The sequence below is a fragment of the Neopelma chrysocephalum genome, unplaced genomic scaffold, assembly GCF_003984885.1.
Source record: "Neopelma chrysocephalum unplaced genomic scaffold, ASM398488v2 Primary Assembly neopelma1_65c, whole genome shotgun sequence".
NCBI classification, from domain to species: Eukaryota; Metazoa; Chordata; class Aves; order Passeriformes; family Pipridae; genus Neopelma; species Neopelma chrysocephalum.
This window is the reverse complement of record NW_020897724.1, coordinates 767,277-791,558: the sequence shown is the minus strand read 5'-3', so window position 1 is coordinate 791,558 and position 24,282 is coordinate 767,277. Positions and strand designations below refer to the sequence as shown.

The following is a 24,282-nucleotide window of genomic DNA, read 5'->3' as shown; positions in this document are numbered from 1 at the left end:
TCAGAAGATGCAGCCCCTGGTACCCACTGTAGATCCTGGAACACTGACAAAGGGGGTTTGGCGTGGCCGGGACCAGGAGCAGGACTGGGAACGGGAACAGTCAGGAACAGGACCAGGATGGGGAACAGGAACAGGATCAGGACCAGGAATGGGAACAGGATCAGGAATAGGACCAGAAGCAGGATCAAGATCAGGATTAGGATCAGGAACAGGACTGGGACCAGGAACAGGAACAGGATCAGGATCTTGAACAGGACTGAGACAGGAATGGAATCAAGATGAGGATCAGGATCGAGGTCAGGATCAGGAATGGGACCAGGAATGGGATCGGGACCAGGACCAGGACCAGGACCAAGATCAGGACCAGAGCCAAGATCAGCACCAGGATTAGGACCAGAACCAAGATCAGGACCAGGACCGAGATCGTGATGGGGACCAGGACCAGGGCCGGGACTGGGATCGCGATCAGGGCCAGGGCCGTGCCCGCCGCCCCCGGCGTCTTTTGAAAGTCACCAAAGTTTCCAAACCTTTCCCAACGGCGTCCCGGCGGCGCTGATTGGCGGAGCGGCGCGCGGCACGTGACCGGCAGCCAATGGGGTGGCGCTGCCCCGCGGGGGCGGAGCTGCCGCGGTGCGGGCGGTGGGAGCTGCGGGAGCGGTGAGAGCGGGGCCCCGGGGTCGGGAATGGGATCGGGAATGGGGGGAGAGGGACCTGGCACTCTGCCCCTCACCGCGCCCTGCCGAGCGCACCTGAGCCTCCTGCAGGGGCTGGTGGGGAGGGGAGGGGAGCGTGGGAGCCGTGCCCGCTGGTTTCGCTCCCTCCCGGCTTCGTGCTCCGCATGGGAATGGGGAGCCCAGAGCGCTGCCTCGCTGACCTCTTCACTTGCAGCTGGAAACGTAAAGGTCAGGCGTTCCAGGACAGAACTGCGGAGTTTGCTTAGACAGTATCGGAGCTGCGCTGGTAACTGAGAAGGGCTGTGCTGAATTCAGCCCTTTGGCAGAGAAGAGCCCGGAGAAGCTGATAACTCCTCTCAGTGCTGGCTGTGGGATTCTGTAGTAATCCGTGACCTCTCCCTTTTCTTTCTCTCTTGTGGTGATTTTCTTTTGTATTGCTTAAACAAAAGAAAATAGGCCCTTGTGTTACAGAAGGACCCTTTCAAGGGGACTATTTTATGCAAATGTAATTTTCATAGGATGGGAAAGCAACTTTTCAGGAGCAAAGAGGGGGTTTGTTTTGGTTTACAGTTTGGAAAATATGTCTAACTAGGAACTTCATCATCTCCGTCGTGGATAATTCAGTAGTATTTGTGGTACTATTTTACTTTTACTTTTTAATTACAGTATGAATTTCTTTGACTCGGACCATCAGGCATTGCTACAAAGATAGGCCAACATTGTTCACCAAGCTAAAATGTTCTTTTGTTAAAAAAAAAGTCCAGTATCAGGGTTGTTTTGAGTCCTTTGTTTTAGGACTGAAACAGAATCTAAGTTGAGGCCATCATGCGTTTGGGTGAACTCAGAGTGTGATTTCCAAATTGGAGTTCCTTCACTAGTTTTGTGTGTGGCTTTTCTTGATGGTTTTTTTTCCCCTTGGGAATTTTGCAGTTCTGCTCTCACTTGTATGAAATTGTTTCCTGCAAACATTTACGCTGTGGTATTTTCGTCCTTGCAAAAGTCTGGTCCCCACCCATGAACTCTTCCACTTCCTGCATGATGTAGTGGGTTTGTAATGCCTGGGACCAGCCCTTGTTCTGCCTGCACTCAGGAAATCTGGCCAGATGTCTCTTCTGGCTTCATGTGTGTGAAAACAAGTAAGGTGCAGCCAGTGTGTGCCTATTACAGACTGTGACTTTCTTTCCTTGCTTTTTTCCACTTTTTCCAGTGTTTAACAAAGCATCTCTAAAACCTCCTTCACCCCCCTTGCCCTCTCCGCTTTTGTAGTGAGCCTAGACAATGAGGAATTCCTAATTACTTTCTCTTCAGGCATTTTGCATGTTATCTCCAACCTGTTAAAAATCCAGGGGAGAAGGCAGCAGGGGAAAAACAGAGTCAGAGCCCTAGCCTTTTTAAAAGAAGTTTACAAAGACTTACGTGGTTCTTGCACTCTGTTTAGATAAATTTCAGAAAAAAATTAAAAAAGGTGTAATACTTTGTCTAAAACTTGGAAATTTCTCTTCAGTTTAAGTTTCTATTTTGCATCTTCATTTAGTTTGAAAATCCTTGTGAGCTAAGATGTAGTGCAGGTGTACAGGGAAACTAATAGGTCCTGTGTGTTCCAGGCAAAAAACATTTGCCTGTGGCTCTGGAATAAGTACCAGTCCACAGTCCTTCCATGTATTTGCAGTTCAACAATTAATTTTAAATTACAAGTACAATTTAGTAATGGTAACCATGAAACAGAGTGTACTCTTAATGGATGACACCGTCAGTGGGTCGATAATCTCCTGTTTACAAAGACATCCCTAGAAACCGGAGGGCACAGCACCTTTGTGCTTCTGTGAACGTTAACAAGGTTCTGTGAAAGTCTTACAGATCCTGTGGCTCAGTTAAGGGAAGTTCTTCTCTATGTGACCAGACAATCTTGAAAAATGTGAATTAGTACTGTTTTTTAGTTCTTCCAAAGTGCAGTATAAAAACACAAGTAAAAGCCAGATATGAGCATATTCAAGATTTTGAGGATGATGGGAGCTGTGTCTTTTGGTTCCAAAAGGTTGTTTGAAAGCTTTTGGGAGCAAGATGTCTTGCACTCCACCTTTATGTTGTCTGAATTATTTTTGTGGACTGTCCAAACACAGATATGGGACTTATTATAACTTTTTGGATTTTTTTCTTTGCAAGTGTGCTGCAGGGATTGGGATGTGTGTGTACACAGTGCTTTGAGCATAAGAACGTGCTTATTAACATCAAAGGCACTTTCAGTTCGCTTAAAAATAACAGAGTAGATGTGTCATAAACTATCCTAGGTCAAGAATGTTAATTATGCTAGGTCTTTTTTTTTTTTAATGAGCAAGAGCACTATTTGGAAAATCGCTCCTCCTTACTCATACTCCTTTTCCTCTCTTTTTTTTCCCAGTGCATACTTCTTTAAATACAGAGACCAGCAGCCTTGAAGCTTCATGCTGGAAGTGTGTCAGTACATTGCACAGTGGTTTTACTTGTGAGAAGGAAGACATGTGGCTTTGTCTAATGAACGTTTTGTGTCAAACGATTATAAAAAGTAAAGCTTAGTAACTTTTCCCCTCACCTGGCAGCTCCCTTTCTAAATAATATTGTGATTTCTGTGAGTGTGTAGCTGACACTGGGCATTGAGGTGTGTGGGCACAGCCCACTCAGCTGTGACGATTTGCTCAATAATCTGATAATTGCTGGGCTGGGAAAAGGGCTGTGGCATTGCTTGGGTAGGTCAGAATTGGGCTTTACATTGGCAGACTACTTTGGGTACTTGATACTCTTGTCTGTAGGAGAGGTAAGAACTACTTTGGTTTCTCTCAGTAGAGTTATTAGATAGATGGCTGTTAATCCTGTTTACACCAGGGGATTTTTTGGAGAAGAAAATGTTGACACAGTTTATAAATAATTTTTTTCCATTGAGTTAAAGGTATGTGCAGTGGATGCACATTTTCTTTAGCTATGACAATAAGAATAGAAGGCAGGGCTGACATCTAAGGGGTCTTTGAAGGCTTTGGCTGCCTTTCTCTCCTTGTTCCATCAGGATTACTTCTTGGAAATGTTTTGCTCCATAGAACTGAAGCAGAAACCTGGTAGAACTGTGTTCCTTCAGTCATTAGATTTCAGTGATACAGTTTTCTGACAACTGCATTGTCATTAATTGTTCAATTCCACCTTTATTTGCCTTTCTTGATCCAATTTGGTTTCTCTTAAATTGTCTGTGTGGAATCTTTGCCACACCCAGAGTTGGACATGGGCAGATTATGCAGAGCACTAGGTTTGGCGTTTCTCTGTTGTTAAGACTAAATATAAAATGTTATAAGACTCATATAAAATGATATTTGCTACTGATCCATTTATTAGAGTTCATCATGCACATCATAGGGCATTTATTTAGTTGTGTTGTCTTGATACTTAAGTCTTCAAGTGGGAGTGACCACTCTGAGGTTCCTGATTGACCACTCTGAGGTTCCTGATTGACCACTCTGAGGTTCCTGATTCTCCTGTGGCTCTTTCATGTGTCATTCCCATTTGGGGCTATGTCCTGTGACTGGGTTTATGCTGGCACAGGGACAGCTGGATGGTCTGGATTGCACACTGGGTTGCTGCAATCTATCTGCATACCTAACCCAGCCAGGTGCTATTCTGCCAAAACCTCTGGGGAGCTTTTATCCTCGCTTCTCTGGGAATTTTGAGAGCTCCCTTCTCCCATGGCTCTCTGAGGTATCCATATGTATTGTAGCTTTCAGCAATAGATGGGTTGTGATATTTCAGGTTTAAAGTTGAGTAGCTTTGTCTGTGTTGACTAGGGAGAAATTTTTCATGCGTCCAGCAGTTCTGTCCATAAAAAGCTTTACGTATTCCTGGAAACGTTAACACAGGAAATCAGTATCTCTGAGTACCTTATCTAAGTCTCTTTAAAGTTTCTGTTTAATTCCATGGTGTCTTTAGGGTTGTTGAATTGCAGTGTCTTGGAGCTGAAGTTGTGCTGAGATACCTTCTTTGCCTTTTGTTCTCTGTGCATTGGCACAGCTGCAGCTCAGGTTGGGGTTTGGTTCTCTGTGCTGTGCAGTCCAAGGGTGTGGAAGGTGCTCACAGCTGGGGATGTGGGGAAAGGGACCCGGTGACTCAGCAGGGGTTCTTTCACATTTATGGTCTATCTGACAGAGTCCTGACAAGGCTGGTCTTTAATTTGGTCTCCAGGCAAGCAGTGACTGTGGGGGAGGAGGGGTGTTCTGCTCTGCAGCAACAAGGACTGAGGTAGCTCACTGCCTTAGGCTTGACCTTTTAATTTTCCAGGGAGGGAAAAATGAAACAGGAGTTTTAAACTTTGAGGACTCATCATGGAAGACTCAGAAGAACATCACTTCACCTCAGTGGAGGAGGAAACGAGATACTGGAAAGATTTGGCTCTGAAATACAAGGAGTGGTAAGGCACTGGCTTCCTTCATTGGATAGGGTGCATAACACTGTGTGCAAAGATGTCAACCAGGTGTTCAGGTCTTTCATTGCTCCTTGTTTAGCTTGCCAGAGGATTGTTTCAGTAGAATTGTTTTAAGAATATGAGAGTACATTTCCTTCCATCTTTCTCTCTGTTACTCACTTTTTATTGCTAATCAATAATGGCTTTGTTCATATTTCCAAATAAATAATTGAACTGAATAACAGATTAAATGTGCAGATGGCAGGGGACAAATTACAAGCTAAAGGGATGCCACGTGTCTTCAACACCTATAGTGTGAAGATAGATTTTGGAATTTTTCTGTTTATTTGGGCTTTTTTAATTTGTTTACAAGTTCACTACAGGATGGCTTTCCATGCTCGATGGGGAAACATTTGCATATGGTTCTCTCTCCCTGTTGAATAGATATGTTGGAGAAGGGCATAGAGCCTTCTGTGTTAAAGGGCAGTATTTTTTTTACCTTGAGTGAACAAGAGATTTTTTTTTATTGTTCATTATGATGAGCTCTGTTGCTGGAATTGCTCTCTAGTGCTGAGAATACACAGGAGGAACTGCGTGAATTCCAAGAAGGGAGTCGAGAGTATGAAGCTGAACTGGAGACTCAGCTGCAGCAAACAGAGTCCAGAAACAGAGACCTGCTGTCAGAAAACAACCGTCTGCGGATGGAGCTGGAGTCAGTGAAGGTAAGAGGGGATGGTGCCTATAGAATGTGTACATCCAGAGTGCAGAGGTGTGGGACAGGCATTGCAGATTCAGCCTGCCTTGTGGCAAAGCTTCAGCATTACCAAGAAACTGAACAGAAAACTGCACAAACAAAAAGCTTGAAAAATTAAGAAATACCGATGTGATTTCTGCTTTGAGGGTTCTGGATTCCTTGGTGGTGTTCCTGCACCCCTGTTCACAGGCTGTGGCTTTGTGTCAGGATAGATTTCAGATGGGAGAAAATTGTTCACAGTAGAGTGGAGACTAAGCATGAACATAACAGAGCTGCTGTTCTATTCCTTCTTCCATCTATTTAATGCTTTTGTTCACAGCTTTCTTACTGTCTGCATTACGCAGACACAGATAATATTGCAGAATAATCAAAACACAAATGCTGCAGCTGTGTTTTTGCATTACCTAAGAAAGCTCAGTAGTTTTAAACCCTTTTTACATAGTTATGTATTTATTATCTGGCATTCCAGATAACCTGGGAAGCAGCAGCCAGTGGATAACCCGTAGAACTGAGAGTCATAAAACAGTTTCAGTCCCAGTTTTGTTACTGAATCTATCAGTACTTGGGGAAAAATAAGTTATCCTCTTTTACACTTGGTTAGCCTTCTGTGAATCGAAGAACCAGCAGGAAGGCATTAACTTCCAGAACTATAAAACATAAAGGTTATGAACTTATTGAGATGGAACTTCTTACCCTAGTGACTTAAGAAATAACGAAGCTGTCCAGGGTATGAAGAGGGATGATTGCCTCATTTCAGTCTCATCAAAGGTGCTGCTAGCCCTCTGTGCTGGTTGGCAGGTTTAGGAAATACTAGTATATTTTTTAAAATTTGGAAAAAAATTGTCACTGAAATTGGTGTGCCTTTTCAAAGTTTGATTCTAGGCCTTTTGCATACAGATGAGTTATAGTCACTCAAGAAATACTACACAGTATTTTGTAGGGCTGGGTCGATCTCTGTGGAAGCAGAGATTAATGTAATTACACTTCTTCTACTCAACTGGATGCAATAATGAGCTAATGGGAGTGAAGGTATTTGTATAAGGGATTAATCACCGGATGAATCCACGTTTGCAATGCCTTTTGTTTAAACTGTTGTACAAATTACTGTCTTAAGGAAATACTCCTAAGTTTGAGGACTCCTGTCCCTCTAGCACCAACTTAGCAATTCTCCCCCCCCGCTGCTTTTTGACAGCAGGACCTCCAAGGCTTGTTTCTTGTATTTGTTATGTTGCATTGATCTTTGTTCTTGTTGAAGTGACTGAGCAGTATTAAGTGTTGTGTGTGTTGTATGGAGTATTGGTCTACTGTTCCACGTAGCCACATAAACCTATGGAAGCTGATGGGTTTGAGGAGAAGACAAAAGCTGGACAAAAATAAAGCCTGTAGTTCATTGGATGGAAGAGTGTGTAGACTGTTTTCTTTCTCTAGAGTAGCTGGGATGAGAGGAAGGGACAATGGACCAGCCAAAGCAGTTCAGAATGAAAATAATAGGAAACAAAATATAACTCAGAAAGTGAAGGGTAGCCATATTTGAGAAAATCTGAAGTTATTCTTCATAGTAGATACATTTCTTAAAACATATTCTGCTTGAAATAAACCATTTAACAATTGGCTATTCATGCAGCCTGAAAACTGCAGTAACAGCCTGTGGTGAAGGAACAGAGCCACCATTGAGAGCCAGATCAGCTGATAGTTTATTACAATTGGCTAAAAACAAAGACCCAGACCTTGCAGTTCTGGTCTTTTATCTGAATCAATTCAAGAGCAAAGCATTTATCTCAAAGCTATTGAGCAGCAGTGTTAACTGAGCCCATCAAGGGTTGGTGTCTGCATCTAGGTCAGCACTGGTGAACTTTGCCAGGCCCACACAGCTTGTGGCTTTGAGCTTACCAGCCTAAGTGTGTGTGCTTGCTCCCCCCTCAGAAACCAGTGGTCACACTACTTAAAAACTAATGGAAATAATGCTTTGGAGGGTTTGTTTAGAGAGTCCTGAGTAGCTAGTTGGAAGTAATCTGCCTCTTGGGGGCTCTTAACTGAGCTTCAGAGATCCAGAATTATAGCAGTGTCACTACGCTGTAATAAAATAATTTCTTAATTGAGAATGGGTATCTCTTTCCCTCCTCCTTGTCTGTGCATTTATGTGCTAAAATAGCTGTTTTCAAATTACCATTCACTAGACTATATGTCGTGGTTTTCAAATTCCAGTGCATGGATTTGTTTTCAATGACTTCAAGTGTTTTGTACTTAAATTTGGGATGGAGAGCACTTCAGGAATGCTGCTTATACAGCAATCTTGGCATGTTGAAGTGGTCTGATAGCAAGTTGGTGGAGTATAAAGTGTCATAATAGACAGTGTGCTGTGAAGCTTTCCCTGTCACATGCTGTGTAACTAACCCCATATACAGTGGCAGTGCAGGAGAGAGAGATCTAATGTAGAAGCTAAGCCTTCCTCTTTGCCTGAGCCTCTCTTAAGTGTGCCCTTGTATACATGCTGTAAAGGGAGACAGTTTGGTTTAGGTTCACATCCAAAGTATAACTCTGAACCTGCTTTGGGCTAATAAAACCCTGGGGGAAATGCAGAATCTTGCTGATTCCACAGCAGCATGTGACAGTGTCACACTTGGGTTGGCTCCTAAGTACTGCTAGACTTCATATTAGAGTTGAAAATTCTCTTGCATCCTGCTTTGTGTATTGCTAAAACTCTCGGGGCTCAGCAATTATGCTGAGTTGTGCTGTCTGGGAGGGGCAAGGAATGGCCCTGAGCTGTGAGGATCAGGGAATGTTCCTCAGCACCATTGTTTGATAAGGAGCGTCAGGAAGAGCTCTTGTCTGCTAGCAGCTCAAAAGTATGTGAGCAATTGGCTCTGTTGGCATTTTATCGTCTCTAAAGGGATAAAAAACTTCAAAACATCTGCCTTTAAAGGATCTCAAACAATGGCACAGAAAGAGAACATGTGTTGCTAAGTACCTGGTGTGCTGTTTGATTTGCCTTTGATTAGGAGAAGATTGAAATGCAGCATTCAGAAGGATACAGGCAAATCTCTGCGCTGGAAGATGACTTGGCACAGACAAAAGCTATTAAAGATCAGCTTCAGAAATACATTCGAGAACTTGAGCAAGAAAATGATGACTTGGAAAGAGCAAAAAGGTGACCCATTTTCTGTGTTTTCTTTTTCTACCTCTGTTCTGTCCTGAGGTGGAAAACAGCTGTTTGTGGTACTGTGGTCGTTAGCATGGCCATTCTGAACTAATCACTGAAGTGATGATTGTGTTGAAGAGATTGGTAGCAGATGGGAAATGTGATAAATTTATTTTTCCCCTTCTCCCCCCACTGCACTCTTTCATATCTTACAAGCTAAAATAAAAAATAATAATAAAACAAAGCAAACCAAATAAAAATGCAACAGTATCCCTTTTCTTCTGAGTGAGGACATCCTCTATGTTCTTAAAGGATCTGGTAGTAACATCTTGTGCACTGTTTTTCAGAGCCACTATAATGTCTCTGGAGGATTTTGAGCAGCGTTTAAACCAGGCTATTGAAAGAAATGCTTTTCTGGAGAGTGAGCTGGATGAGAAGGAAAACCTTCTGGAGTCTGTGCAGCGCCTGAAAGATGAAGCTAGAGGTTAGACAGAAATTATCTGTGTCTTTCCCTTGGCCCCCTCCTGGCTTGTAGCTATTCACTCCTCTCTATGTATCTCAGAGCTTGGTTTTTAAGTTTACATCTTTAAAATCTGCTATCTGAAATGTAGAAGCAAGTAAGGAAACTTAAGACTGTTCCACCCCTACTCCTTGAACTCCTGACCTTGTTCCAGAGCAGATCACAGCAACAAAAGTCTATTCCAGCCTTCTCCTAATCTGTGGTCGTGCTTCAGGGCCTTAGAGAGTTGAAAAGAGCCAGTCCAGCTGGGGCATGTGCTGGTCTGGCTGCCTGTAACAAGTGAAGGTCAGCTTTAATATGCACTAACCTTATTGTTTCCTGGCCTGTTAAAAGGGAAGTCAGTGAAGCACTAATGGGGAAGTAAAAAAGGAGGCTGTGACTGACTTCTGGTTGCCTTGGAGTAGCCTCATGTGCTGGCTTCTTGATAACTGTCAATAAGGCTGGGTGAGAAGAGGGAGACCTTGGAGCTGGAGAAATGTCTATTTTCAGAACTTGGATTCTGTGCCCTTGAGTGGTATTGATAATCTACAGCCAGGCTGTGGGACAGAAGTGCTCTATCCCTTGGTTAGATAACTGTGTAGCTTCCACCTGGCCTCAGCTCAAGTTTTTTCATGTGGAAACCAGGCTAGAAAAGGGTACAATAGGTAGGATCTCAACCTTGCAGGGAGCTGGAGTGTAGCCAAGGTGTGCCAAATTGCTGAGCCTCAGACTTGATGTGCCTCTGCTTGCCAGCCTGTAACTTCGGGAAAGGAGTTAATTCCCTATCTCAAGGGGAGCCTTGTGAAAGAGTATGAAAATGAAAGCCAGGTAGTAGCAACTGAACTAATAATACCAAAACATCTTGAGCCACAATCCTAGAAAGGCCTTTAGTTATCATCCAGATTTTGAAGGTATGCCTGGAGTAGTCTTTACAAGCATAAGTGACTTGACTTCACCTCCATGAGGAGAAAAGTCTTTTGAGCAAAAGATTATCTGGGTGGATACATACTCCAAAGGCTTGCTTTGTGTTGCTTCCTTCCCAGACCTACGCCAAGAGCTTGCAGTGCAGCAGAAACAGGAGAAACCCAAAACACCAATGCGAGCGACCCTGGAAGCGGAAAGAACAGAGACTGCAGTTCAGGCTTCCTTGTCTGTGCCTTCAACCCCCTCCCTGCGCCGGACACCCGTCAGCACACCCACCCCTGTGACGTTTAGGAGAGGTGACTGACAGGGAACCAGAAATACTGCTTGATGCTCTTTTTTTTACTGTAGTTTGTGGTTAAAGGAGGAATGAAAAGAAGGGAACAGGGTTGAGTGTTTCAGTTGAATACGCCTAAATCTGATCACCGTGGTCTCTGTATTCATAGACTGATTTTTGGAGTTTATTTGTAGGCTGTTCATTTCCATTTGACTTGCACTGTCCAGTAATAATAATTGTGAGGGGTAAGATGAGGGGTAAGATGAGCTATTGGGACTTTACTGTTGGTTCACAACTGTCCCAGAGATGTTGGTCTAATTTAGGGGAAAGGTTTTAAAAACCTGTGTGATCTTTAATGTTACACTTACGTTACTTTAATTGTCTTCTCTGAGAGAGTAAGTGCTCTTTGAGAGAGACTTTTTTTCTCTCTGGAACAGCAGAACACTGACAAGTCATCCTATCTGTCTTTACTAAATATCTCTACTTTCATGTCAATTATATTGTTACTTATTTTTTGTGAGCACTGATTGTTTTGATGTTTCAAACCTCTCACACTAATTCTCCTTAATTTAAAAGCCAGAAATGTGTGTAACTGTGTTCATGCATAAGTGCAGGGAGTTGTACTGTCATATTCTGATGATTTGATATTATAGCTCTGAGCACTAACAAAGTTTGTGGACTTCAGTATCCTTAACCTAAAATGATGTTTTGTGTGAAAGAATTACTGTTTCTGTAGAAGTGAGAGGATTTGGAGATGTGTACTAAAATGGTAAATGATGATCTTCTCGGAGGACACATCCCTCTGGTCCCACTGCAGCAACAGAGACAGAGCAGGCTGGTAGAACAGATCTCTAGAAACCAAGCCACATCATGTCTAGAGACTTCATCTTAGTGTAATGAGCTGTCTCAGGAAGGCAGTGCTTCATATTCCTAATGGGTATGAAAGATCTGGAGGTGAGATACAAAAAGGTGAGGATATTGCTGTTTCCTCTGCTCTGTATGTCGATGTCAGGCTGTCTTCTGACTTCCAGTGTCAAAGCTTTTTTTTTTTTTTTTAAATGAGTAACATTCTTTAACCTGCCCTGCAGGTCTGGAGGACAGTTATGGTGCAACCCCTCTCACACCTGCTGCAAGAATATCTGCACTTAATATTGTGGGAGACTTGCTGCGAAAAGTGGGGGTGAGTGATTTCCTGCCAGCCAAGGCTCCTGGAGAGGCGGAGCTGTTGGAAACTGCTGCCAGCACTATTTGTGCTGCTGTTCAGGGGAGACTGGAAAGAGCCTCCTGCCCCCAAGTTAGCTAAGCATGGCCTTGAAATTGGTCTGAATTCATATGTTTCTGACCAACCCCCAAATAAAGATGGACCTTGCTCTGCTTTTCTAAGTTCTAATCCAGATGGGGATAAAATCTTCCTCTACAAATTTCTGCAAGTGCACGTACAGAAAGAGTAAATCAGCATGAGGAAATTTAAGAAGGGATCTGCTCCTGGAAAAGACAGAGAAGAAAGAAGGCTGGTGCCTGCTGCCCAAAGGGCTTCTGCTGAAGTTTGCCTTGAGAGCCCAGTAGCCTTTTGAGCAAGGCCTAATGTCCTGTTAAGCTATAGTTTGATATTTAAGGTGGCACTGATGAAAGTTGTCCCATGACTCCTGTCTTCTTCCTTGTTCCTTGGTGCTGTGTTGTTACAAGCATTTGTATGACTCTACTGGGCTGAGCTGCAGAAAAGTAACTCACAATAAATGTGGAGTGATCTAGGAAGGGAGCATGTGCTGGAGAATAGGGTATCTGTGGCTCGGTTCCCTCTGGTGTACCACCTAATACATACAGCCTGCTGTGTGTCTAGGGAAGCAGATAGATCCAATGAACATTGAGTAATCTAAAAAGTGATGCCTGTAAGAAAGATGTCAAAATCTCCCTGAGGAAGCTGAAGATTTTGTGGTCCTGCTGTTGAAGAGCATCAACTCCCTACAGAAACAGAGATTTAGCTTTAGAGAGATGACTGTCTTCCTCTCTTCAAAAATTCAGAACTCGTGTGCTACTGGGGTCAGCAGGTTCCATCACTGGACAACTCATTCTTAAAGAAAGAAAAAAGCCCCCAAACCCACACACTTAATGCAGTTTTGGTGTGCCACAATGCCGTCTTCTGAAAGAGAAAGGTGAATCTGACACTTGTCTCATGTGTGTTTAAATTAGGCTTTGGAGTCCAAACTTGCATCTTGCCGAAACTTCGTGTATGACCAGTCTCCAAACAGATCTTCGGTGTCCATGTACATGAACAGAGATGTCCTTGAAACGCGCCTGAGTCCTCACCCGCCTCTGTGTGACACAGGGTGAGTGCTGCTCTCTGCTGGTGTCTGACAGCCGGTGGTGGTAGAACTTAGGGCCTGGTATTTAGTACTGAATCTTTGTTTTGGTAGAGACAGATTTGTTTCCAGAAGCCGTGAAATTCAGTTATTCGGGATTAGGATTTGAACATTTCAGATCAGTTTAAAATTGGAATCGCTAGCTGTTGAATTCAGAGATTAGCTGAAATCAGGTTTTGAATACCACAAATTCGAAGCAAATGCAAGATGTGTTTTATAATAAACCAGTGTTTAAAGGGGACAAACTCCAGTAGAGGAGCTCTTGCTTATTGGCTCTATTTGTTTTGTGCTTGAAGTTCTTGTAGAAGTGATGTCTCAGGAATGTTATGGCATGTAGGGACTTCCCTTATCACAGTTAAGATTCTCATTTATGGGAGAACTGGAGAAAAGGTAAATAGGTAAATCATGAGTCCACTCAGTCAGAACACTTTACAGTTGCTAAGATACGTTTTCAAGGAACAGCTGACAGGAAGTTACCTTATTCAACTTATACATTTCTCTGTGTGCTTGAACCGGTTGTCTTGTTTTAAACAGATGAAGAAAAATCAGCAAGGTTATCACAAATTACAGTTCAGTGTCTCCTTAAACCCTGACAATCTTGTACTGCACATTCTTTTGATTCTCTTTAGATTAAGTGCCAATAGTACAGTTTGTTCCAGACTTAATTATTCATCTAGACCCTTGCACTGTAAGTACTGGTTTATCCTGTCACCCAGTGCCCAGTGTTGTTGTGTGGAAGGAGTGTTTCACGTTGAACTATCTATCCAAGGGGAGAAACCTCATGGAATTTCCTACAAGAAAGCCTCAGGGGCCATACATTTACTTATTCATGCATCTGGTTATATATCTACTGCTGTAATGCTAGAACTGAAATTCCAACACCTGTAAAAGATAGTGCTTGCTACTCAAAGGGAAACAGAGCCCTGTGTTACAGTGGAAACTCAGCCCAGTTAAGGAACAGGCTCACTTAGTGCTCAGAGTGCTGTTCTTTCATCTGTTGTTTCTCAAGCTGAGTGGTGTGCTCTGGAAGTGAGCAGTTGTTTTGAAGTTGGTTACACTGAGCAAGAAATGCACCAACTCCTGTTTTGTATTTGCAGGTTAGTGAAACGCCTGGAGTTTGGAACACGGCCTTCAAATATTCCAGGACCAATGAGCCATCCCTCACAAAGTGTTGTCAAGATGCTGCTATGAAAAGCCTGGCTGGCTTTGGAAAAGGAAAAGAAAATGTATATTTCAAACTTTAGTTTTAAAGAGAATATCAGTGAGCAAACAGGCAGCAGTCTCAGGGTAGGTGAGAACTGAACACGGAGCTACAATTGTCCTCCTTGCCTTGCCCAGTCTGGTGGGTGGGTAGTGTGACAAAGCAATGCTGCCTGGTACTGCAGGACTGAGAATTGCTTCCTGCATCAGCTGCTGTAGATAGCTCCTTGAAGGTTGCTTCTTTTGACACTGCCAAAGCCATTGCCCTTCTACCTACAACAGAGACAGTATTCCCTATGCATCCCCTCAGGCTTTGGCTTTTGGTGTTAATACAGCACCAGGGTGTTCTGGCTTGAATTCTGCTTTCTATCGTGGGTGTTGTGTGCTGCAGTCACCCAAATCAGGGGAGTGTTTTTATGTGGATAAAGGTGTATTTCTGCAGGGAAGCTGCTCAGCTCCTTGTGGGATATTTTGGTCGTAATGTTGCTGCACAAAACTGTGGCTCTGTATTGGCAAGATGTTTCTATAAGCAATGATTTGCCACTAAGAACAGGTCATGGTTAAATGTGAGACATTCCCAGTGCTGAGTGCTCAGGAGATCCCAGAGCTGACAGCAAGGTGGGGAACTTGGAAGTGGCTTAGCATATCTTTTTTTTTTTTTTTCCTTTGTGACCCATAAAGTCTAGCAGTTGTAGGAAACCAGAGACCTGATTAAGTTTCTAGTTCTAACATCTTGATAGATGGGTTTTACTGCTTTACTAACTTCCCTTTATTAATGTGCCTTGGGTGTTAGTGATTTTTTTCTTGTTTTATTTTTCTATGCAAATATATGCTTTCAGCTGTTACTAATATAGAAATGGTTTTTTAATCTGAAAAGTCTTTTATGCTAGACAAGTGTATATGAGTAGAGAATTATTTTTAAATTGTTTTTTTCCCCTGTAGAATATTACTGCATTTGAATTTGTTTTTCAAATGGAGTAGGTTCACTCACAGTGTTAATGTATTTTATGGAAGCCTCTACTTGCAAAAGTAATCATGACCAAACAATTTTTATGATGGTTTTTTTTGGGGGGGGGCATGGGGAGAGCTTACTTGACAAAAGAATACATAAATGGGTTTGGTGTTTTTTGGGTTTTGTTTGTTTGGGTTTTTTTAAGAAAATGCTGTGAAAACAGCCACTGATGCATATTTCTGTGGAATATGAAATAACCACAGATCATTTCCATTCTTCAGTCCACCTACAAAGTTGGCTTAACTGGGGAGCAGAATAAAGTTTATTTTGAATGCTAGTTGTTGATGCATTTTGAGTTTTTTTTGCAAGTTGTTACTGTGGTTTATACACAGAGGTTTGCTACCGGTTTCTCATCTGTTTCTGATCCATTAAGAGTTATTATTGATTTTGCTGAATCACGCAAAGATTTTCCTACGTCTCTTTCTTCTCATTCTTTCTTACCCTAAGGAATGTAAATATTGCCGTAGCTAAACATTCCTCTGGAATTTAAAGTGCTTACCATTGGCATTTCTCTCTCTTAAAATCTTTAACTCAGAATTTTTGTCTTCTCACACTGTTGCAGTTGGACAAGGGGGAATGCTATTGATAATCGTCAAAATAATTTAGTCCAGAACAGTTGCCTTTTTGATGGTGCAGTACAGAGAGGAACTTTTGTTTGGGAGAGGAACTTTTAGTTCAGCTGCTGTTGCAGAAAGATGCTTTGCTTTCTGTGGTGTTACCAAAGCAACTCTGACTCCCTGTTTTGTCACAAGCTTTGCAGAAGAGGGACTGGAACCCGAGTTTCTGAAGTGGTAGGGCAGTGCTTTGACCATCAGACCAACCTCTACTGTTATGCTCGTGGATTTTCTAAAAGAATTCCTCTTTGAAGGATTCCATGTTCAGTTTGATGGTTCTGCCTCAAGCATTGGTGCTTAAGACCATTTTATATGGAGTCTGACTTGCTTGGTCTCCTTGTTCCCACATGCAGGCTCCCAAAGTGTGTTTAACAGCCAGCTCTCAGGCATCTTTACAGAGCTGGGCTGTGTGCCTGAGCAAGCAGTAAAACAGTCTTATCCGAAGCTCCTCACCCCCCTCTGCTGCAGCTTGTCATCTTAGTTGCTCTAAATGGATTCCTCTTTACTCTTTCATGAGCAGAGACAATTCTCTGGGCTCTGAATTCTGCTGGGTAAACCATGCCTAGTCTGAATCTCCAGTTTGTGATCTGTGTACCTTCTGGAACAATGCTTAGATTTAGAAGATGATTGCTTTAGCTGTCAAGGTGGATGTTTTTGCATGATTTGCTCTCCCTGTGGTCACACTGCTTAAGGTTCACTTGCTGTTCAATCGAAGGCATCAAGTAAGCTCTGCACTCTATTTAGAGTCATTTTATATCCTGCTTTGCTGTGTGTGGCTCCCTACTGCCCCGCTGTGACCACAAAGCTGCTGCTGTCTGAAAGTGCTTGAGCTGCATGGCTTTGTGGTAGGTCCTGGTAATTCTCAGAAGTAGGTTGTGGTCTTGTTGAAGTGCTCCAAAAATAAAAAAGTAACTGTGTGCTGATCCCTTAATGCAGAATAGCTTAGTGTGGATCCCTGCATTCAGTGGGAGCTGCTGTTTATGTTTTCAGCCTGCCTTAGAGGCTTTAGCTGGAAGTATTTCTACGCCTAACAGACTTTAAGGGTGGGTTCAGTTGCCTAAAGACAGACACTTAGGGTCCAGTCTGCTTTCCAACTCCTGCAAGTCCAGTGTCATGTCTGTCAGCCTTTGGGTACATCCATGGACAACACCGTGTGTCCCTGAGGTAATCAAACCTTCAAAAGCACTTCACGTCATCTTACTTCCAGCTCAGTGTACATACTGTTTTGTATTTCTTCAAAAGCAGCTGCTTAGGAGAAAATCAAGGTTTTGTTCTAATGATTACAGGTGACCTTTTCTAAGAAGTATTTTGGTTTTAGAGAAGCTCTCCTGCATCCCCCATTCTGTTCAAGCTGTATTGCACCCAAGTGACACCTGTACATAAGAATAGTGGAGTCGTTTTTATAGCCTTTTATTAGTGTGTAAGCACATCCATGGTGCATATTAAACTGTAACAGTTGACTTAATTTGAACAAATGATATTTTTCAGTAAGTGATTAAAAAGGCACTTCCACCTTGTGAATTGTGCATCAGGGGTGTAGTAACCAGGAGAAAACCCTATATTAATTGAATACTCAAAATGAAAGTTTAAGAAAAGATTAACTGACCAATGCCTTTTTTTTTTCCTGCGACATTCTTAACAAATCCTGTGTAGACTACAGTTCACTGGAATTTAAGTCATTTGAGCTACTAGTGCTCACTTTCTGGAAGATTCTCAAAGTGAATTACTCTGTTAAAAAAACCCCACCTTTTCAAATACACTTCCCGGTAAAATAAGTTTTGGAGTACTTTCAACATCAGTCTATATGTTGGAGACAAGGCAGTTGTGCTTTTATCTGTCAGAGGAGTGGGTGTATGTGATCTTGACACTAAGAGTAGACTTATACAGTGCTAAATATCATCCTCCCTCCCCCTGCTGCAGTGCAATTTTTTAAGCGTGTTTATTCACTGGATTTTGTTCCATTGAAATCTCCATCTCTGGCATCCATTTCGTCATCAGCTCCATCTGTTGCATTCTCAATTACTCTTCTGCCTCCGGATCTACGGGGTGGGGCAAAAGATGCTGGCTCATTTCCCCTCCTGCAGTTAGAGGGGAAAAAAAAAAAAATCAGGTGTTAGGTCGTTAGAGTCCTTACAAATAAGCACAGACTTTTGTAACAGGACCTGTGGGGCTGATGGTTCTAAATGCAGAAGAGCCAAGATCTGTGGGCCTCTAATACAACTTTCTGTTCTGTAGCATGTAAGAGTAATTTGTGAACAGGTTGAGACTCCCATTTGCTTGGAACTGGGATGGGATTCCTGTTCTTGTGCTTGTGTTCTTGTTCTCATCTGCCCCAAGTCACCCCTACTCTTCCCTTTGTTTCACTGTCTTCCCCTATTGGGACTGCAACTAATTGTGCTTGGAAAGAATGGAAAAAGGTGCTCCACAACAGCAGGGCAGTGTCCCTCCTGTCCCTCTGGAAGAGAGGGAGAGAGAGCAGACTTGTACTGCATTTCTGCCCTGCAGTCTGGGTAAGCCCCCCAGTTGCTGAGAGCTCTGACCCTGGGATTGGAGCAGTGCTGTGGGTGTCCACAGGCATTTTTGAGCCCACAGTTCTTCTCTGCAAAGACTGCACTGGTCAGAGCACCACAGGTACTTTGACAGGTATGACATCCTAGGTTGTGAGTAACTCCAGTGTCTTTTCCAGTGGAGAGAGGAAACCATCACTGCTTTGGAACTGTGTTTGTAACCCAAACAAGGTGCTGATGCTTAGCAGTGCACGTGTCTCACAGAGAATGCTTTTTCCCACCTTACCCCCTTTTTCCTCTCCCATCTCCCTCCCATCCCCATATATTTCATAGCCACATCCCAACGCAGGGACACTTTGGTCCTCAAGGTTAATTTTTTGGGGAGGTGTGAGCAAGTGAGACAGAGGATGGATTTGCCTCTTCTTGGCCTCCATTGCTACTGTGCTACAAAGCTTCAGTTTTGTGGCATGGCCTCTCACTTGCCCCTCATTAAGCAAAGCTTTGTAAAGGCTTGAGACCACAGACATAAGCAATAAAATAAATTCATGATCACTGAATGCTGTGCCAGAATTACTAATTTGGTGTTAAATATATCTGAGACTACACTTTTGGGTACAGCAATCATGCATAAATATTTAAAGGCTTGTCTTGTCCTTGCAAAAGACTAAGCCAGTGTCCTTCCTGAAGCAGATATTTAAGTCTGAAGCTCAATCTTCCATATGAGGAAAGTGGGTAGAATCATTGGCTGGACTAACTCATTTCAGAGGCATGAATCTGTGTTTCCAAGGTGGAAATATGACATGTAGTCTATTTTCCACAATTCTGTCCTTCAGCTTCAGTGTGAGCAGCACAATTAGCTGGATAATAAAGCTTCCTTTAAGATCTGCTGTTGGTTAACCGTAGTTGTTCTGGTGCTGATGAACACAAGGGTATGTTACTTCTACCCTGGTGTGTGCTTGGCAGAGTCTAACAGCAGTGTCTACTATTTTATGGCAGCAAATATTTGTTATTATTGTTTAGCAAGAAAGTTCTAATTAGGTCAATAAATTCATTAATTTTTTTTAATAAAGGAAGAGCTCTTTCCCCCTTGGACGTGTGCTATCTGGACTCAGTTACTTATGAGTCATTTGTAAGATAACTCTCTTTGTGCTACAGTAATTCACTGAAGTGCTATAAGAGAACATGGGTTTGGGGACAACAACAGCAAGAGTCCAGCCAAATTGTGCACTACAGTTTTGGCTACAAAGTGAACTCCTTATCACACACTAACTACTTATTAACAAACTGGTGCAGTATGCATAAACTGACCAGTTATTTAAACTGGTATTGGCCCTCTGGATAATCACTTTTTGTTTATATCTGTTACTCTTAAACAGGTTTATGTGTTTGATAATATTCATGTGGTCATTTGCATTAGTACCTTTAGAATAATGCATATAGCTGAGACAAGCCTTAAGCATCAGTGTTTGCTTAGCACCTCTGTATTTAATCTGCCTTTGAACAAGTGCTACTGGAATAGTGCTTGAATAACAATCTGACTGGAAATATCAGGCTGACTAAAAGGCACATGCAAGGACAAGACATCATCTTTAAATATTTGTGTATTCACAGCAAAATCCAGCAAATATAAAATAGTAAATATACAAATATTACAAGGCAATAGCTCTTTAATTTTTGCAGCAGCAGGTATTCCTATCTCCAGAGAGTGTGGTAAAGTGTAATATAGTGCTGTGCTAGGTTACAGTGTCAGCTTTAATTTCTGTGTCCGTGCTCCATGTTTTAATAACAGTAGACAAGCAATGTAATGTCTGGAAAACAGCTCTAAAAGCCTGAGTAATAGCTCTTTGTAAGCAATACAGGCACAGAGTGCTATGTAATGAAAGGCAAGACTTTCTCTTCTGTCTGTGATTGTGTGGTGTGTGACAAATCACATGCAAGTAAGGTCTTCCCAAATCTCAGGTGAATTAGATGGACTCTTACCTTAGAGTCAGCATTACAGTATGCATAAAAAATACTGTGAAATTCTAATGACATGCTGTGACACTTCATATCCATTAGTCCTTTTAATCAATTTTACTAATCAATGGTGTATTTTATTTGAAAAAATTTAATCTTCGCGGCAGCACACAAAGATGATGTGCAAAAAAAAAACAAAACAAAAACCAAAACATTTTCATGCAGAAAAAGTCAGAGTCCTTCATTAGGTACTCTGTTGGTAGAGCTTGTGAGAATGCAACACTGGTAAGTCTACGTCAGTACATAACCTACTTGTAAGAAAGATGTATCACTGATGAACAGCTGATGGCAGCTAGATTATTGTAATATTTGTCTCTTTTGATAAAACAGATTAATGCCAAGATATCCAAGCCTTCACAGTTTGCAGAAACCTCACATAATTTTAACCAGGGCCAAAGAAAATGGAAATTTGTGCAATACAAGCTAGCTGCAAAGTTGAAGGCATGGTACCTGCTTAGTCATGCGAAGGTTCCTGTGTCCCTCTGAAACAGAGATAGAGAGTCCCGGGCAGTTAAACTAAGCACATGGTCATGATCAGAGGTAGGTAATTACTTTTAAATAATTAAACAAAATACATTACAGCCAATTACATTACATTTAGACAAAACAAAAATAAGCCTTATGGTGTTCCATGTAAAAAGGGCTGGACACAGCCCCTGCTTCGTAAGGCAGCCAGGAGCATGTACTACCCAAGGTGGTGCTAATGGAACCACATCCATAACGTCACTTGGAAGGGAATCCCCATCTGAAGCATGTTACTGGTAAACACAATGGCAAACTACCTCAAGAACACAACTAGACAGGTGCTTTTTTTTCATCTGACATATTGTTGGGCTTAGGTAGAAGGCAAAATTTTATGGTAAAATGATGCAGATAGATTAGTTTCTTTATAACTCAAGTCAGCCTCTTTATTTCTGTGAGCTGGTGTTTTCAAACCCAGTGAGTGCAGGAGAGTTCGGGTTTGTAGCTGACTAATCACAACTTTATCTTTTTCCTAGTCAGTTTTAACAAGAAAAAACAAAGGGACATTTTGATCTTTTCCTTGGTACGAGGACACTGAATCCCTTAAAGGGGAAGTCCAAAGAGACTTTGGAATAAGAATAATTTAGTATGTTTTGTCTTTTCACAGCTGTGATGTTGTCGAACACTGTTGATGGGTGTTGTGTGTGAGTTGTGCATGTGTGAAAGTGTGAAAAGCACAAGCATTTCTACCCTTTTGTGACTGCTTCTGTACAAATAGATACAGCCATCCTATAAAGAGTGTTTTCAAAAAGCAACCAAGCCTAATTCTGTTCTGATTTAAGCCAGCAGGAGTTTTGATTAGAAAAGAGTAAGGCCTGTGCCATGTTGTCACAGTTGTTCATCTCACAACTGAAATCTGCTGCAGTGTAGGAAATGTACTTCACTTCTGAGTTTGGCCTTTGGTTCTGTCTGCCAAGCTAATACAAGGAGTGAGTAATTGTGCAGCATCATCAGTGTCTGTTCTTTACCTGACAAGGTTTTTTTTCACTTCTGTAGTTTAGTTCTAAATTTCAAGGCTGTCAGTGAGTGGGAAGGGCTACCTACTACTAGGGCTACTCTACCTGAGCTTGCTCTTCAGCGCTGTAACCTCACGGCCCAGGGCTTCGTTACTCTCCGTGGCTTCATCCAGCTCCCTCTGCAGCTTCCTGCGGTTTGCGTTGATCCGCTGAGACTCTTCCTCAGCCTCCTCCAGCTGCCTTTTCAGCTGCTTGAGTCGTGCGTTGCCCTTCTCGGCCTAAAGGGAAATTTTAGAGTAATGCTTTAATTTAAAACAGTTCCAATAGCTTTACATTCCTCATTTTAATTTCATGCTTCTATTGAGAGTTTTACTGAAACATGATCCGAATCAAAGATGGAGGCTTAAAATCTTAGAATAACTTTGCTTTATGGGAGTTCATTTTGCTGGTAGATATTGTATTCAGACACTACTTGTTGCTTCTTTTGCTGCACAGTCCTACCTCTGCTTCTCTGGTTTGCAGGTTGATGTGCTTTAGGTAAAGCTAAAATTTTAAAATAAAATGTATTCAGCATCTCCATTCATACACTGATAAGGGTGTTGTGCACAATCCAGTATATCACTGCGCAGTCAGACTGTTGCAGCTGGCTGATTGACAAAGACTAGTGCTTTGGCACTGGATGTAGCGTGGAAGAAAAATTATATTGTCCCATCTTTTAGCAAAGGGCTGTACAGCTCTCCCAGCACAGAATCCAAACATACAGCCTGCTTTCCAGAGAGGTGTTTGTTTGGGGCAGAATGTGGAATCTTCCTTTCTTAGGGTAAAACCTGAAAAAATTTTTCCACTGAAAGGGTTGGAATCTTCCTTTCTTAGAGTACAACCTAAAAATTCTTGTGCCCAAGACTAAGACATGGTCTGATACCTGGTCTTTGTACTGCTCCGCCTGCTTTCTCTCATCCTCCACCTGCAGCAGCGCATCCTTGAGCTTCTTGTCCTTCTGGCGCAACGTCTTGGCCGCAGCCTGCTTCTCTCTGCAAGGGACAGGGCAACATGTGGTCATGTGCAAGGTCTGTAGAGTCTTCACCTGCCTCAGACTTGTTGCTCATGAAACTGGCACCATGGACCCATAAGTTAAAGGCCTTGCCTAATTTAACAGGTGAATTCTGAGGAAAACTTAAAGGCCACGTTCTTCTGATCAAAACAAATATCTGTCTTTGCTGTATGCTAGAGGTGCTCCAGGAGATCTGTGCTGAAACACATGGTGATTTCCTCGAAGAATAATCCTACAAGTGGCACAATGTTATGGTAATTAACCTGGCAGGGTCATGGGGCAAATACTCTAAAATGCAGGGGAGCGGATCCTTGCCTTTGATACCAGTAGAACTTTCCACCAATAAAATGATTCTTAATCAAAAACTGTAACAACTCCAGTTACTCGCTATTGTTTCAGAAATGTTAAGTGAGGAAGAGACTTTACCAAGCCTTAATGGCACTGAGAGCCTGATGACACAAATCCTGTTCACCTTTGTTTACTTTCTGTGTCATTAACTGGAACAATAAATGAACAGCTGTGCCCTCAGGGAGACCAGTACCTGGCTTCCTGTTCCAATTGCTCTTCGAGAGAAGCAATTTTGGCCTCCAGAGCAGCAATTGTAGCTTTGAATTTGTTCTTCACAGCTCCCTCCATCTCCTGCAGCTTACTCTTTAGCTCTTTGTTCTGTCTCTCCAGTTGCTGCCGGGCGTTTTCGTTCTTCTGTGCAGTTTGGCGCTCTGTTGCCAGCTCATTGTTCAGCTGCTCTGCCTGCAAGGTGAGAAGGGGTGCTGTCAGAAGTCTTGCATGCTTTCAGAGAAATGACAGGTGGCAATTTGGGGTGGCAATTCTCCGGATATTCAGAAGCACAAATAGCTTTTGCTGGGATACGAACAGAAAGTGCCATGTGCTGAAACAAGCCCTACCTGCTGCACTGCTTTCCTCATGCGATCACCCATTGCGTCTATGTTGCTCTGCTCCTCTTCCAGCTCTTCCTCCAGTTGAGCAATTCTTGCTTCCAGGCGCCGTTTCTCATCCTGAAGGCTCGCCCTGTAAGTTTAAGTTTAAAGAGTGTGTAGTTATGGCTCTGTTCTTTTATGAATTGCCAATAATTCATAAAGGAAACTAGATATTTCAGTGAAACCAGTCAGATGTGTGCCTGTTTTGTTGTCAAGACCAGATGGCTATTGGGAAATGAACATAACTTCTCTTGGCAGCCACGTGACATTCAGTAGCATGTTTACAGCCGTATCCCTACCTTCCAGAGGAAGCGCTTCGAAGTTCCTCTGCCATCTCTTCTTTCTCCAGATCTGCTTGTTTGCGAGCTCTCTCTGCAGCAGCCAGGTCCTGGGAGAAAAGGAAAAGGCAGCACAGTAAAGAAATG

The 24,282-nt window shown here is 42.6% G+C and overlaps 2 protein-coding genes across 5 annotated transcripts in view; one reads left to right on the top strand and one right to left on the bottom strand.

Annotated features, from left to right (window-relative positions):
• The first annotated feature begins 600 nt into the window (after positions 1 to 600).
• Positions 601 to 15,530, top strand: NDE1 (nudE neurodevelopment protein 1). 2 transcript variants are annotated; one of them, XM_027684290.1, is made up of 9 exons: positions 601 to 657; positions 4,968 to 5,097; positions 5,660 to 5,813; positions 8,845 to 8,993; positions 9,332 to 9,468; positions 10,527 to 10,703; positions 11,770 to 11,861; positions 12,872 to 13,008; positions 14,139 to 15,530. In XM_027684290.1, exons 2-9 carry the CDS (start codon positions 5,012 to 5,014, stop codon positions 14,230 to 14,232), a joined length of 1,026 nt encoding a protein of 341 aa, XP_027540091.1. In that variant the 5' UTR covers positions 601 to 657; positions 4,968 to 5,011; the 3' UTR covers positions 14,233 to 15,530. The 2 variants fall into 2 exon arrangements, with proteins under 2 accessions (XP_027540091.1, XP_027540092.1); XM_027684291.1 differs by lacking the exon at positions 601 to 657 and having other exon boundaries at positions 4,801 to 5,097.
• A 1,731-nt stretch (positions 15,531 to 17,261) lies between these two features.
• Positions 17,262 to 24,282, bottom strand: part of MYH11 (myosin heavy chain 11) — a 57,001-nt gene continuing 49,980 nt past the window's right edge. For 2 of the 3 annotated variants that reach the window (XM_027684227.1, XM_027684228.1), the window contains 6 exons: positions 24,157 to 24,245; positions 23,825 to 23,948; positions 23,461 to 23,669; positions 22,791 to 22,899; positions 21,974 to 22,146; positions 17,262 to 17,945 (listed from right to left, as the gene is read on the bottom strand). In XM_027684227.1, the coding sequence (XP_027540028.1) occupies positions 17,807 to 17,945; positions 21,974 to 22,146; positions 22,791 to 22,899; positions 23,461 to 23,669; positions 23,825 to 23,948; positions 24,157 to 24,245 (843 nt within the window). In that variant the 3' untranslated portion in view covers positions 17,262 to 17,806. Of the gene's footprint in view, positions 17,946 to 20,840; positions 20,873 to 21,973; positions 22,147 to 22,790; positions 22,900 to 23,460; positions 23,670 to 23,824; positions 23,949 to 24,156; positions 24,246 to 24,282 lie in introns of all 3 variants that reach the window. The other variant, XM_027684229.1, reaches the window with a different exon arrangement.

Excerpts from the sequence above, each read along its gene's own strand:
- NDE1 (XM_027684290.1), top strand. The coding sequence starts at position 5,012 with ATGGAAGACTCAGAAGAACATCACTTCACCTCAGTGGAGGAGGAAACG. Across the intron at positions 5,814-8,844 it reads TGGAGCTGGAGTCAGTGAAG|GAGAAGATTGAAATGCAGCA; the intron begins GTAAGAGGGGAT and ends GCCTTTGATTAG. Across the intron at positions 8,994-9,331 it reads GACTTGGAAAGAGCAAAAAG|AGCCACTATAATGTCTCTGG; the intron begins GTGACCCATTTT and ends ACTGTTTTTCAG.